Genomic DNA, 14,427 nt, shown 5'->3' with positions numbered 1-14,427 from the left:
CTTTGACCTCACTTCTCAGCTCCTGCTCAGACCTCAAGACCGCTCCGCTGCTCAACAACCCCGATATCCATTTTGTATCCATTGCCTCATATAGGAAACTACATAATTTCCATATCCTGCATTTCCTTTTGATTTCAGCCACCGTAACCCCCTCATATTCCCCTCCTCGGGGTCATGAGAGCCTCTCCCTTCCTAACCCGCGACACTTTCTCCCATGGCCCGACGGTACCAGCCTTCGGAGCTGTTACAGCTACGCGATTCTCCTCTAGTTGTTAAACCGGATAACTTACCTCCTATAGAAGAATGGATGGGGTACGTCTGATCACTTTAATCACAGCTGTGTTCAGTTAGGTATGTGCTGCTAACAATGTCGTTGCTGTAGGCCACCTCCAGACCCACCCCTACAAAAGAAGGCTTCTAATAGTCGAGAGCAAAGTACTCAACAAGATACTGCGAACAGGAGGTCGAGCCTTTTCGAGAGCCGCCATATTTCACGTGGCTCGACTTCGGGTAAGTATTGGATAGGTTTTAAATCGACGCGATATTCAATGTAAGATTTTCTGCTGACTTTAATTTTCTCTTCGTTGTAGAAGACATTGTTTTGGGTCCCCCCAGGACTTCATTTGCATCCGCGTCGCGTGGACTCGGCAAGTCTAACGATACGACTGATCGATCCTCTACAAAAATAAACGAGACTGACGACCAGAAACAAGATCGGTACAATTTTCGTGACAAATTTTTCAAAGATAGAGACGTTGGAGATCGAGACAGTGACCGGAGGGATACTAAATCAGGCTTGACAAATGGCCGCCGCGCTGGCCGAGACGATAGGGAGGACTGGCCTGGTGGAAGAACCCGCCGAACATTTGGTACGGAAGAATCTGAACGAAGACCCAGGCGGAATGGGGATTCAGAGCGGTGGGAGATGCGCGATCATCGTGAACACCCGGAAGGTGGCAATGATCGGGCTCCACGAGATAAGGAATCAGGCCGATATCCACCCCGAAGAGACGGCCAGGGCAGAGGCAAACATGATAATTGGTTCCGAGACGGCGAGACGAAGGATTCAGTGGATGGTGAGGCAGAGAAAACACCGGTTAGACATCGTGAATGGCGTCGTGGTCCTCATGGCGGGGACAGGGACTGGAATCGATCTGCGAAACATGAACAGGAACCAGAATGGCTGGACTCTACGGATCGAGACGGGCCCAAAGAAACACATACTCAGGCAGACTTTCAACGCTGGAAAGAGCGCATGAAAGCAGGTTCTGTGCAGGCGTCCCAAGAAGATAAGAAGGAGGTGTCCTCAGAACAGATGAATACGGAATCCAAACCAAGGGAGTCATCTAAACGGCTTGATGGCGAAATATTTGGTACTCTAGATCCTTCCCTTATGGATCCGGGTTTAGACAAGTTCTTTGGCCTGTGGAGCGAGAACAAACAAATCCGCGACCATACTCCCGAGATTATTGCGGATGGAAATACGAATATCGAGTCACTTCCAGCAAAGGTGACGAAGGCTTCGCGATTTGCGGGAATTTTCAACCCACCCTCCGAAACTGCGAATCGGGAGCCGGAGCCTCAAACCATAATCCACACCGAACAAGTCCGTCCGGCGTCTACCGATGCAGATCAAGAAGGTTTCCAACGAATATTAGCAATGCTTGGAGGAAACAAATCTATGAAGGCAAGCCCTCAGGTTGAGGGGTCGAGGCAACAAGAGCAATCTGAGGCCCCGCTACCACAGCCTGATCATGTTAGATCACCAACAACTATGTCGTCCCCCGTACGAGAATCTTTTCTCCAACAAGAGTATGCTTCATTGAACTCTCCTCGAGACCGCCCTCCCCCAGGGCTAGAAGCACTGTTTGTCCAAAAACCAAAAAATCCACCTGGGCCGAATCTCGATACGGAGTTCCTGCTTCGGCTTATGCAGCAGTCCAAAATTTCCTCTTCGAACCATCAAAACAACCCCCCACCTCCGGGCGCTTCGTTGCAAACTACTGGATCGATGAATGTGCAAGACATGCATGCTAGAGTTCAAGTGTTGGAGAAACAGAAATCCCCCGTTTTCCTTGATGATCCAGCAATTGCAAATATCAGGAGACCGGAACCTCAGGATCCACGAGACCATCTTCGCCGCAGAACCACTAACGGTATCGTTATGGGTTATATAGATGATATGGGTTTCCCACCATCACAGGGTAACCAGACCCCTAATCCGGCCCCTGGCGTTCGTCCACCTAGACAGCCCCCAATGGCACTGCAACGCCCTCCGGGATTTGAGCGAGTCACACCTCCTGGGTGGCCTAACCAACAACCGCAGCCACCTGGTCCCAACCAATTCATGCTACCACCCGGGCTTGCACAGCCGCCAAACCGAAATATGCATCCAAATTTCCCAGCCGCACCTCCCTTACCCCTTCATGCCACAATGCCACCACCAAATGACCGTCAGGCTTATCAACGAAATGCGATAGGAGGTGGTCCACCGCCATTTGCTCCTCCCCCCGGCATGATGCCTCCTCCTGGTTACATGAATTCAAATGCCCCGCCACCGGCTGCTTTCCCACCAATGCCTCACACACCAGATGGTATGATGAGTATGTCTCATGGAAATGCTGCCCAGTATGGCGGCCTCCTTCCTCAGGGCCCGCCTCAGTCGTCATCAAGGCAGTTATTTGACATGCTTGGCCCGCTAAATGGAGACGGAAGCACGGTTACTAGGAATGGAGCAGGAATGATGGGTCCATACCGCTAAAGGTTCTTATCGTGAATTGCTCGAGAAAGAGGACGTTCTCACTTATCCTCCTCCAGCATTGATGATCATAAGACCTGTTTTGCAGGACTAGGCCTGATGTGGAGAGAATTCAAATGTTACCTTCACAGTAGGTTAATCCAACTAGCGCAGCCAGCTCTTGTTGAATACATATAGTAGTTTATCTTTCTACCAGACCTACCTATATTCGCGATCTTTATGTTTTTGTGGTACTTTTTGCTTCTTTTCTTTTCATCTTGTTCTTTTGGGCGTTGGGTCAAATGGGACTTGTTGACAGTTTGCCACTTACGTTGGTGCTTTCTTACGTGCGTGTTCGGCACTTGTCCATTTTATTATCATGTATGGCCTTTCTTTTTCCTCTCTCTCTTTTTTTTTGAATAAAAGAAAAAAAGAGTGAGAGAACCAGTATTTGCGCATATCCTGGTCAGCTTTCCTTCCTTTCCTGTTCTATTTCTCTTTCTCTTGCCGTTGGTATCTGCTATTTTCGCTTCCACTTCTTTTGCTTCATCTGTCGTTTACGTTTTTCTAGGTTTGTTTCTTTATGCCCTCACTCTCTCCTTCTCTTACCTATATATATATCTACATATATTTATACGTGATCGCTAGGCTGTAATATGGGTAGGTTAGGTAAATTGATAAATATACGTGAATTCCTTACTGGCCTTTATCCAAGTGAGATGCGATCTATCCCAGTGGGCTAAACATCCTTCTATTCTCCGACGGTAGCTTGACGAAGAAGCAGAAGGATACCCACTTTTTATTAAAAACCGTCATCTGAGATGTTAACCAACTTTCCGTTTAACCACCTCAAAGGAAAATCAGTACACATACTATAGTAAAAATAGAGATAAATAACAAACCAACAGCGCCAGCAACCAGCCCGCTGATTTTTAAGTTACAACGCCGATGAAAAAGGGTGTGTATATTGCAATCACGTATATGAAGCGTTTTGAGAAAAGTTATAATTGTACATACAATGGGCCATGAAAAGGATATGAGGTTTGCTACAAAAATATCGCCTCTTTCATCCCCAGGTTCCACCACCACCACCCCTTCCTTGACGTCTTTGCGCTGATAACCGCCAATCATCATCGCCTGCGAATCGGTTGTGAAGAGGCTGGATCCGTTCTGCTTTCTTCCGTTTCGAGAGACGGTTGGTTGGCGCGACTTTGAAGAATGTGGGCGCCGCTTCGACGAGCCACTGTTTTCGTAGAAATGCGTTAGACAAGTGTTCTATTTTGCTTCGTTTATGACCAAGCATAGCAGAGAATATATCAGGAATAAAAACAGGGAAAGGATATACATACCTTTGGTTCTATGCTGGTAGTACAATGCATATATTCCTTCGTGGTAAGGACCAAAGTGTGGAATATGACGTGTTCTGCCGCCTTCCCAAACAGCGCGGAACTAGGATGCATGTATACAGGCGTTCCTTCGATCAAAGTCTTATAGCCTTCCTGTGGGTCCTTACGCGCCGCGTTCCGGAAGAATCCTGAGCAGAGTGCTTGTCGGACTCTGGTCGTGTTCCGTCCGCAGGAGACTACTTTGTGTTTATAGCGTTCCATGATAGTGACCAGTTGCTCGCGCACATCTTGCACGCGGCGCATCTGACGTGCCTGTATGAAGTTCTCAAAACACCAAGGGCTGCTGAAACGTGAATTCTTCCATCCGTTGTAGACGTTTAGAAGGGTGAGGTGGTCGCCATGCGGGTCGTGAAATTTTGCCTTTTTCTGATCGGCTTGTTGCTGCTTTTCCTTGGGCCGATAGAATATGCTGTGCACTGAAAGCATGGCGACGATGCTGAGCATTTCGTCTGAGCAACCCATCTCGACGGAGGCGATTAGCACTTTGGCCAATGCGGGCTCCATCGGGAAGTCAGCCATTTTTCTTCCCAGCCGCGTTAGAAGGCCTTCGTCATCAAGAGCGGAAAGGGCGTATAGTTCTTCAAGTGCAGTAAGCATAGTGTTCGTTGGGGGAGGGTCCATGAAGTCGAAGTGAAGAAGGTCGTTGATGCCCATGGCTTTCAACATAAGAATTGTATGTGAGAGATTTTGGCGCTGGATTTCGGGAATAGTAGTTGGAAGCATTTCTGATTGATACGCTGCTTCGGTATATAAACGGAAACATTTACCTGGCCCCGTTCTTCCGGCCCGTCCAGATCGCTGCTTCGCCTGCGCCTGCGATATAGGTGTAACAACGAGGGAATCCATTCCAAGTTTTGGGTCGTAGGCATTTTGCTTTACAAATCCCGGGTCAACTACATAGTATATTTGGTCTATTGTAATTGATGTTTCCGCGATATTTGTGGCGATGACAACCTTTCGACTTCCAGGAGGCGCAGGCTCGAAAATCCTACTCTGCATCTCACTAGGAAGAGCCGAGTAGACAGGCAAAATGATCAATTCGGGAACACTAGGCCCTAGCGCTTTCATTCGTTCATATAAGATTTCGCAGGCAGTATCGATCTCTTCTTGACCAGTTAAGAATAATAAAATGTCTCCAGCGGGTTCCGTCAAGTGTATCTGCATAACTGTGACTAAAGCCGCATCCAAATAGTCCGATTCTGGTTCTCTCGAGTACATGATTTCCACAGGGTAGGTTCGTCCCGGAATCGAGAAGATGGGACACATGTTGAAATATTCCGAGAATTTATCGGCGTCTAGGGTTGCTGAAGTAACGATGATCTTCAAGTCAGGTCGTCGTTGAATGGTCTTTTTGAGAAGGCCGAAAAGAACATCAGTACTGATGGTTCGCTCGTGAGCCTCGTCAAGCATGATAACAGAATATTTCTTCAAGTCAGGGTCAAGAAGAATCTCTCTCTGGAGGATACCATCTGTCATATATTTGATCTTTGTCTCGGGGCTAGTGCAGTCTTCAAATCGGATGGTGTATCCAACTTCTGCACCTAACCGACAACCGACTTCCTCAGATACACGTTTCGCGACGGACACTGCGGCTACACGTCGGGGTTGAGTACAGCCAATGATGCCGTTATTTGCAAATCCGCCCTCGGCAAGATATTGTGTTAGCTGCGTAGTTTTACCAGACCCAGTATCGCCAACAACGATTAGGAGCTGATTTTCCGTCACGGCCTCTAGTAACTGTTTGCGGAATTTGAAAACAGGAAGACTTTCACGTTGTTGTTTCATCGTCATGTTTGTCCTCTTCCCATAAGACTGGTCTTTACTCTGCGTTACTCTTTTCCATTCAGGTAATGTATCAGTTGTTTTGGTGACTTGGGCATTCCGCAGATCTGCAGCGAACTTCCTTTCTTCCGGTGCTACCATAGGATCATGCCACTGAGCATTGAGGTCAACTCCGGCAGCCTGCTCAGCAGCCTTGTCCTGAGCCTCTTGTTGGCGTAACTCTCTTCTCTCCTTGGCCAAATTTGTACCGGCCATAGCAGCGCGGTTAAGTGAGCCATCTGGAGCCTTAACGACACGAATCGGGGAGAGTTCAAGGGATTGTTTCGTTTGGCCAGCTAGGAACGGAGGTTCTTCGTCTCTAACTTCAATATCAACATCCTCTTCCTCCTCGAAATCCCCTTCTCCGGTAAGGGTGGCATGGTATTCTTCGTCGATATCTGGGTAATCGGCAGCGGAAACGGCACCAGACGCAATTAATTGCTTTATCTCCCATCTTTCCGGAGAATTTAAGCGCTTTCGGTTTTTCAATGGTCTGCCATCATCATCCTCGATGATGGGAACAGGGGTGCTCAGATTCCCGTACCGGTCGTCTGAACCAGTTCCATTGAGTCGTTCCATATTGGCACCGGAAGCAAGGCGTTTTTGTGGCGCGAGATCGCGACCAGTACCTTGATCAACCTCCTTCATAGATAATCCTATCCGGCTCCCCTGTATAGTGATAACCTTCACCTTAACGGGTTGGCCCTTGGAGACAAGGTCAGATGGGTGGTTAACTCGTGCACCGGCTTGCATAGCAGATACGTGTACAAGTCCATCAACTTTCCCCTTGACGCCCAAGAGGTTCACAAATGCACCGAAGTCCTTTATCCCTGTGACCCTCCCATCGTAGATCTTGAAGAGAATAGGTTGGTCATCGAGTTCAGGGGTCGGAGGCCGTTTGAAGAATTCCTCATCATCGTGATCCCGCCGTCTTCTGTTTTCGCCAAAACCATTATTGTATCTGTCGTCTCTAGCCCTGTGTTTCGAAGTTCTGCCAAATTCATCCAGACCCTCCTGTTTTCGCCGTGTCCTTTCTGCGCTCTGTGATCTAGACCTCGACCGGTACCTGTCCCTCCACGATATGTCCCCATCGTATTCGTCACCACCGGGGCTCCTGCTTCTCTTCCTGGTATTCACTGCGCTTTTACGCTCTCTTGCTTTCCCCGCCAAACCTTCCAACATCGCAAAAGTATCATCCATAGCGCCCGCAGTCGCATCATGCGTCGAAGAGGGTTCCACAGGTGTAGCGGCATCACCTCCATCATCCTCCCACTGCGGCACTTTATCAGGGACCGCTAGACCTTTGAAGACACGCGCTTTCTTTTCAACTTCGTCCAACCCTTCACTGTTTCCATTCTGTCCGGTGCCCTTTGCGGACTCCTTTTTACCCTTGAACTTTGGGTGTAGCGTCAACACCAGGCGATCTATACTCTCGATCAAGCTCTGTGGGAAATCGGCTCCGATGTCATCGAGAATACTTCTAAATTCTGCAAGCGAACTGCATTTCAAATGTTGGTCGATCACGAACTCGGCGAGGGTTTTGTCGTTAACTCCGAGATGGTTTTGGAGCTCAGTGGTGACTTTTGAGACAAGGGAAAAGAGCTCCAAGGACTCAAGATCATCCATGCTGACGCAAGGACTCAAGAGGTTTTGATTCAAAATGTCTTTGAGCAGAGTAGAAAGCGGGTAGAAATCACTACCTTGCTGCTCTTTTCTAGCCCCGTAAAGTCGATTGCGGCGGAACATTGTTGTTGCGATCTCCGATTCTTAGTTTTATTGCCACCTAAAGCGCTAAGTTCATTTCTTTTGAGATGTGCTATGTACTGTGCATGCCACAGCTCATATACCTGATGAAAACTTCATTCGGTTTATTAAATATTCTGCCCAGCGAATTTGTAACGTGGAGTTTTGCTACATGAGGTGGAATTTCAATCTATAGGAGGAAGGAGGGCTATGCAGGATTGAAAGCAAGTGTCAACTTTCAAACTCCATAATTTCAATTCTGACTTGGGTATACATGTCGTCCGGCAATTAACTATGTGAAAGTGAAAAAAATTCCATACACTATCATATGCAATATGTGAAACTGGCCTTTCCGATCGCGAATGTGGAGTGTCGCAGAACTCCCAAAAATGAATCCCAGAATTATTGTACAGATGGATGGTAATGCAACAGTGCGCCAATAAGCAGAAGACAGGGAAAATAAGATATCTATCAGTGTTAAAAAAATGACGAAGGGAACAATAGGAAAATTTTGCAGAAATTCTATAGCAGTGGTTTGGTGGATCGCTAAGGAGAAGCAGGGGATATCGTTAAGGCATGTCATTTTGTTGTTTGGAGATGGGAAGGGGTTGCCCGGACGGTATTCAGGGATCACAAATCGTAGAACGAGATTGAAAGTGAGTCCTGTCGTGATATGGATATGAAATGGGATAGTTCCTCAGAGCAATAATTGCCGATGGGGTGGGACTCTACCGAGTTGAATCATGTGGCTTTTATAACGTTATTGCATGTATGTATCTGCAAATGTTGGCGGAGCGACCAAGGTAAGGTATCTAGAAGGCTGAATTGTTAAGATTCAATGTCGCTGCGTTTTGCTGGTCCTGAAAACTGGCATCTTTGAGGGTGGACCCTTGCATTTGGAGGTCGATCCGCAAACGGGCAAAAGAGCGAGGGCAGTTGGGAATAGGATAAATACGATATCCAGCCTGCGAACTACCCGTATTCGTTTCTAGGAAATCGCAGACGAAGCTCCCAATAATTCTTTCTGTTTGGGCATATCATCCCACACTTCTGCTGCCGGAATGTTTTCGAGATCGATATCCACGCCTTCAGATTCATCAGCAAATGCTTTTTCCCGCATTTCCGTCTGAAGTTTCAAAGCATATAGTCTCCTAAGCGAAGTAGCTTTCCGTAGTTGTCGATTTGCCGAAAATTCAGTCAAGGCTCTATCCATTTTTATTTCAGTTAACGCTTTGACATGGGTAGCAAGCGCTCGGTTGGTAAAAACGCCTCCGCATCTGTAGCTTAACCAAAGGTAGAGGACTAGGGATCGATGTAGGGTTTCAAGAGTGGCGAGATAGCTTTTGTCGCCTGAAACTGGTTTATCAAGAATATCAATGGGCAAGTCGCCAATTTCGAGAAGGTCGCCGCTCCTATTCTCCGCCACACAGCGCACAAATTCCTTGAAAATAGTACTCATCTGAGGATCTCTCATGTGAGTTGGCGCCGAGAGAAAAACGAGTTTGTCATCCATGCTAAGCCCTTTTACGCTGTCAATTGCTTCTGCAGCCTCAGCATGGCTTTGGCAATCGTTAAGGAAAAAGTTGGGATCCACTTGCGCTATGTTGTGCAAGCGTTGTAGGATATATGCGAAGGGAGTGTTAGCCGGGAAGTGCTCTGAAAAGCCTTTAATAATATAATCTGGAGGTAACAACCCAGCGGATAGGATTGGCTCTGGTTCGGTGTTCAAGGCTTTCCGAATGTAAGGGAGGTCCACATCTTCGAGGGAGGTCACAAATCCAACATTTGTCTCTGCGTTCTTGGCTGAGTCGGCTACTCTGGACCCTTTTACGTTCCTCGAATCTGTTGCTGAACGATATCGACCGGCACGACCTCCAATTTGTTTAACCTGCGATACGGAAAGCCGAGTCAACCCTGTTGGTAATTTTCGTACCACCGACTCGAAAATAATTCGTTTGCAGCTCCTTAATAGAATGTGAGTAAACAGTCAAAAAAATCAAAATGAAAGAAAAGGGTATTTACAAGTTAAGGCCCATGCCAATAGCATCACTGGCAACAAGAAAATCGTAGTCGTTGTTCGGATCGTTAAATAAGTCTGCTTGCTGTGACCGAATTTCCGCGGGTAAGCTGCCGTAAACAATGGCAGCCCTCCGCCCAGTTGCCTTTTCGATATCTTGTTTCAAGCCATGAATGCCGATACGGGAAAACGCAACGACGCAATCCCCTTTTTGAAGATTTGATAAGTTCCCCTTCAGACTTCTATTCATGGCTTTCAATGGGTTGAGCCGCTCGTAGTGATGAATCTCAAGCTTATCCCCCATCAAGCCAGCTAAATCGCGAATCAGTGGTACAACCCTTTCTTCTCCACAAAGATGCAGCTCGTGGGCCCGCGCGCCTAGCAATGCCCGTGTCCAAGCCCAACCTCTATGAGGGTCCGCAATCATTTGGATTTCGTCAATAACCCCGACTTCAACATCTTGCCCTAAAGGAACCATTTCGACGGTATTGCTGAATATTCCCGGAACTTGATCCTGTGAGATCCTAACCTCATCACCAGTTACGAGGCCACATGGTATCCCTTTTGCATTGAGACGAGTATAGATTTCATGAGCGAGAAGCCTCAGGGGCCCGGCATAAAATCCAGTCTTGGCCGTTTCGAGTCGTTTTAATGCACGATAGGTTTTGCCCGAGTTGGTCGGGCCGACGTGAAGATGGATAGTGCGATGCAGGCTGCGAGCAGCTGGGTACCATTCTGTTGGATTGCGCAGGTCTGCTAACGCCCTCTGTGCATTGAGGTTTGAAGAGAATGTGACATCATAGTTGTAAATTTTGAACTCTCGTTTCAGCGTTTTGGTCAATTCTGCCGCCCCTGAATCGATGAAAGCTCGTTCAAGTCTTGTTCTGAAGTTGATGGCCTCCGAGTCCTCTGCGTTCAGATGAGACAGATTTTCATCCTTAACAGCCCGTGTTACGAATTCCTCAAATTTCGCCCACCGAATCGGGACGTGACCTTGTCGTTCGAACCCAAGCCGAACCGCAGACGCAGCGGTTAGAACCACCGATGCCAAGTTCCCAGCTTTTGCCGTCGCTGAGCGCCTTGCATTCCGTCCCCGAATGTGCGGTGGGAGTCTCGTTTGCGTCTGCTAGATGGAAAGAAGTGTTAGCCGGGGTTTAGTAATGGTTTTCGTTTGAAGTAAACCCGTACTTTTTCTGACACCGTCGAACCAGTGATTGTGGGTTCTATAGCCTGCGACCTTGATGCCGTTTCTTGTTTTTTGGCTTTATTTTTTGACCTTTGCCATGCAGAAGTTGTGTTGAAAGTCCGGCCCAACGTCAAAACTACAGGTTTGAAGGCACCAAGGAGGTATTGGCCTTTTGGCGTCGGCGTCCGCCATACTTGCATGCTCGAAATGCGAAAGATAGGCAACCCGCCAGAAGTGGGATTTGCGTTTTCCTAACAATAATACTCAAATAATTGCTGTTGCAAGCCCGAACGGCAAAGCATGGAGATGTATCAATCCATCTACCCTGGAGTTTAAAAAAATCTACGGAATGGAAAAACAGGGGTTCCGAGACGCGCCTCAACTCCGCAGCCATGTTTGCTGGTGGGGCATTGAACGCATTCTGTTGCGGCCTCCTTCTTACTAGTAGGTTTGAACTTTGCGACATATATTGTCGTGGAAATATTTTATAATTTTGGTCCATCTGGTGCCAACACTGTCGGGCCCGGTGCCCATGCTTCGCGCTCGCTGACCCAGACAGAATGGACTCCTCCTTGATTGAGATCCAGCGCAGAGGTAGGCAGCTTGCTCCCTTACCGGGAATCCTTTGGTATCTGCTATATTTCGCTAACCTCATTTCTCTTAGCTATCCTGGACACTATTCGCTTTACTGGTGGCAGAGACGTGAGCGACTCCTCGTTTCTCCTCCCACAAGAAGAGTCTTTATTGACCGGGCATTGGTTTGTAGTGGAAAGTCCTTGTGTTGGACGAAGGTAGCAAGAAGCTCATCGATAATGCAGTTAAGGAAGATGATATCTTGAAAGAGAATGTTACGAGTAAGCATTCCGGCCTGTAGTTTTTAACGTTAATGGGCTTTGCGCTGAGAGCTGGAAGATGTTGAGCAAATAGAAGCCCGACGTCCCATGAATAAGGACCTGGATGCCGTTTATATACTGTCGCCGTTGCCCCATATCGTGGACTGTGTTATGGCAGATTTCGAGCGCCGGCGGTACAAGAAATCATTTTTGGTTTGGATTTCAAGTCAGCCTGTTGCAAGCCGGGACTTAGCAAATGCGTTCTAACAGTGGATATAGATCTCGACCCTCAGCTGCGCCACAGGATAGAAAAATCACCCATGGCTCGAGATCAAATCGCTGACTTCCGTGTTATGAATATTAATTTTTTCCCGAGAGAATCCCATGTCGCTATATTCAGGGACCCTTGGAGCTTTCCGACCCTCTTTCACCCTGCCTGCAACAATTTGATCAGGCCTCATCTTGACGATTTGGCACAAAAGGTTAGTGCCTTTCTAGAGAAGATCTTTTCGACACAGAATTAATATACGAACCACTTAGATTGTATCGATATGTGTTTCACTTGGCGAGTACCCGATAGTCCGATATTATCGGCCGAAAACTCCAATACACGAAGCAAGTGTCCTCTGCTCTCATCTAGCGCGGTTTGTGCAAGATCAGCTGGATGAATACGCAAAACATCACGATGATTACCCCCCGCCCTCGCCGCGACCGCGTGGAGTACTATATATCTTAGATCGATCAATGGATATCTACGCCCCTTTACTTCATGAATTTACATATCAAGCTATGGCCCATGATCTACTACCTATAAAGGAAGGAGATAAAGTAACCTACAAAACTACACTAAACGAGGGACAACCAAATGAGGAAGTTAAGGAAATGGAGATAAGTGAACATGATAGAATTTGGATTGACAGCAGGCATTTGCACATGAAGGATCTTCTGGGGAAGCTCGTTGATGATTTCAATAAATTCCGAGCGGATAACCCCCAGTTCAACGAGAGGTGAGTTACAACCTTAGCTAGCTCCTTACTATACGCTGCGTCGCTCTTACTTACGTGGATTTAAATTCGAAGTGGGGCTACTGCAAACCTCAACACTGTTAAAGACATGATTGCTGGGTTGTCGGAATTTACAGAGGGAAAAAACGCATATACGCTACATCTTAATATGGCACAGGAGTGTATGAGGCTGTTTCAGGAGCGGAAATTAGTGGAAGTTGCTTCTGTTGAGCAGGTACAAGTTCACCCCCTTTTGTTTGAACATTTTAATAATTGTCTTCGCCGGCTAACTTGCAGTAGTCACTTTCCACAGGTTTGGACGAAGATTACCGGAAACCTAAACATATTGCCGATCAGCTAGTTCGCCTATTAGACGAAGATTGCGTTGGACCGTCAGAACGCCTGAGGTTAATTCTTCTTTATTTGCTCTACAGGGATGGACTTCTGCCAGGCGATATAAAAAAGCTCCTTGCTCACTCCCAGCTTCCACCACAGGATGGTGAGGTCATATATAACCTCGACCTATTGGGCGCAAGAGTAGAAAAGCCGCTTAAGGACTTGAAACCAAAACCCGAGCCTTTATTTCCCCGAAAAGTTCCCACTCAAACGACAGAAGATGACACGAGCCTTTCTCGATTTCAGCCTAACCTGAAATTCTTACTGGAAGAACAGAACAAAGGAACTTTAGACACTACAATTTTCCCATATACTCGGCCCCACCTCGACCCAGACGGCACAATAGGTCAAGATAATGCTTCCCAGGCATCTCTTCGAAGTGCAAAACCAACCTGGGCCCGAACCCGGCCATCGGCAGCGGAGCCCCGCCAAAGAATCATTCTCTTCATGGCCGGCGGTGCGACGTTTTCTGAGGCTCGTGCTTGCTATGAATTCGCTAGAATCTCTTCTAAAGACATATACCTAGCTACATCTCATATGCTCACACCGAAACTCTTTTTACGTCAACTTGGAGATCTCAGCGTCGACAAACGCCGATTGGATCTCCCCGCGGATCGTCCTGCACCAAAGGCCCCTGCACACCTCTTTGAGAAACCCGCACCGCAGCAGCCTCCAGTTCCTCCGACTGGTGGGCTAGCTTCTATGACTATTAGCTCCAGAGATGCTCCGCACAGATCACCGAACGGTGCTGCAGGCCAACCGCTGAAACCTGCCGTACTACCGGTTGCATCCAGTCACAAATTAGGGAAAAAAGAGAAGGAGAAAGACAAGGAGAAGGAGAAGGAGAAGAAGAAGCGAAATTTCTTTAAGTAATTAGAGGAAAAACAATATCCCATTTACTAGAGATACTTTTCGTTGCCCTCTCTATGATACTCCGAATGCCTGCTCGCCGGACGACTTCTAAGTGTTTTCTTCTTTAATTTTTATCCCCTTCCTAAATCCATTCAGCATAGAACTGGCGCGGGTCCATCAGGTGGGAGTTAATGTGTATTTCATCCCTGATTTTTTCAATGTAAAATCCTTAGTTAAATCAATAGTACTGTGATGTTGAACAGGAGCTCGCTACAAAGTAGTTTTGATAACGATGTCCCTTCGAAGGGAGCAGTTTTATAGTATATTCTCGACCCTTTATCTCACAATGCGCCTTTTAATCATACAGCTGGGACCCTAGCCAAACCAAAGCAAGCTAGAAAAAAAACAAAGTGGTATCAATATAATACAAAT

At 47.3% G+C, this 14,427-nt stretch overlaps 4 protein-coding genes across 4 annotated transcripts; 2 read left to right on the top strand and 2 right to left on the bottom strand.

The window, feature by feature from the left end:
- Positions 1 to 214: 214 nt before the first annotated feature.
- HCBG_04954 (uncharacterized protein) lies at positions 215 to 3,328 on the top strand (the record flags this gene model as incomplete). Its single annotated transcript, XM_045432003.1, has 3 exons — positions 215 to 312; positions 383 to 510; positions 591 to 3,328. The coding sequence occupies 3 exons, from the start codon at positions 215 to 217 to the stop codon at positions 2,759 to 2,761; spliced, it is 2,397 nt and encodes a 798-aa protein (XP_045287215.1).
- A 348-nt stretch (positions 3,329 to 3,676) lies between these two features.
- HCBG_04953 (ATP-dependent RNA helicase DHX8) lies at positions 3,677 to 7,710 on the bottom strand (the record flags this gene model as incomplete). Its single annotated transcript, XM_045432002.1, has 2 exons — positions 3,677 to 3,980; positions 4,087 to 7,710. The coding sequence occupies 2 exons, from the start codon at positions 7,708 to 7,710 to the stop codon at positions 3,804 to 3,806; spliced, it is 3,801 nt and encodes a 1,266-aa protein (XP_045287214.1).
- A 985-nt stretch (positions 7,711 to 8,695) lies between these two features.
- HCBG_04952 (ATP-dependent RNA helicase SUV3) lies at positions 8,696 to 11,304 on the bottom strand (the record flags this gene model as incomplete). Its single annotated transcript, XM_045432001.1, has 3 exons — positions 8,696 to 9,671; positions 9,730 to 10,850; positions 11,257 to 11,304. The coding sequence occupies 3 exons, from the start codon at positions 11,302 to 11,304 to the stop codon at positions 8,696 to 8,698; spliced, it is 2,145 nt and encodes a 714-aa protein (XP_045287213.1).
- An 83-nt stretch (positions 11,305 to 11,387) lies between these two features.
- Positions 11,388 to 14,259, top strand: HCBG_04951 (Sec1 family superfamily; the record flags this gene model as incomplete). The annotated part of the gene is made up of 9 exons (XM_045432000.1): positions 11,388 to 11,504; positions 11,575 to 11,612; positions 11,677 to 11,764; positions 11,823 to 11,969; positions 12,023 to 12,225; positions 12,284 to 12,750; positions 12,823 to 12,929; positions 13,061 to 13,154; positions 13,182 to 14,259. 9 exons carry the CDS (start codon positions 11,471 to 11,473, stop codon positions 14,014 to 14,016), a joined length of 2,013 nt encoding a protein of 670 aa, XP_045287212.1.
- Between the last annotated feature and the right edge of the window lie 168 nt (positions 14,260 to 14,427).

The sequence above is a fragment of the Histoplasma capsulatum genome, assembly GCF_000150115.1.
Source record: "Histoplasma capsulatum G186AR genomic scaffold supercont2.6, whole genome shotgun sequence".
NCBI classification, from domain to species: Eukaryota; Fungi; Ascomycota; class Eurotiomycetes; order Onygenales; family Ajellomycetaceae; genus Histoplasma; species Histoplasma capsulatum.
The sequence above is the reverse complement of the archived record's forward strand: the minus strand, read 5'-3'. Positions and strand labels throughout refer to the sequence as shown.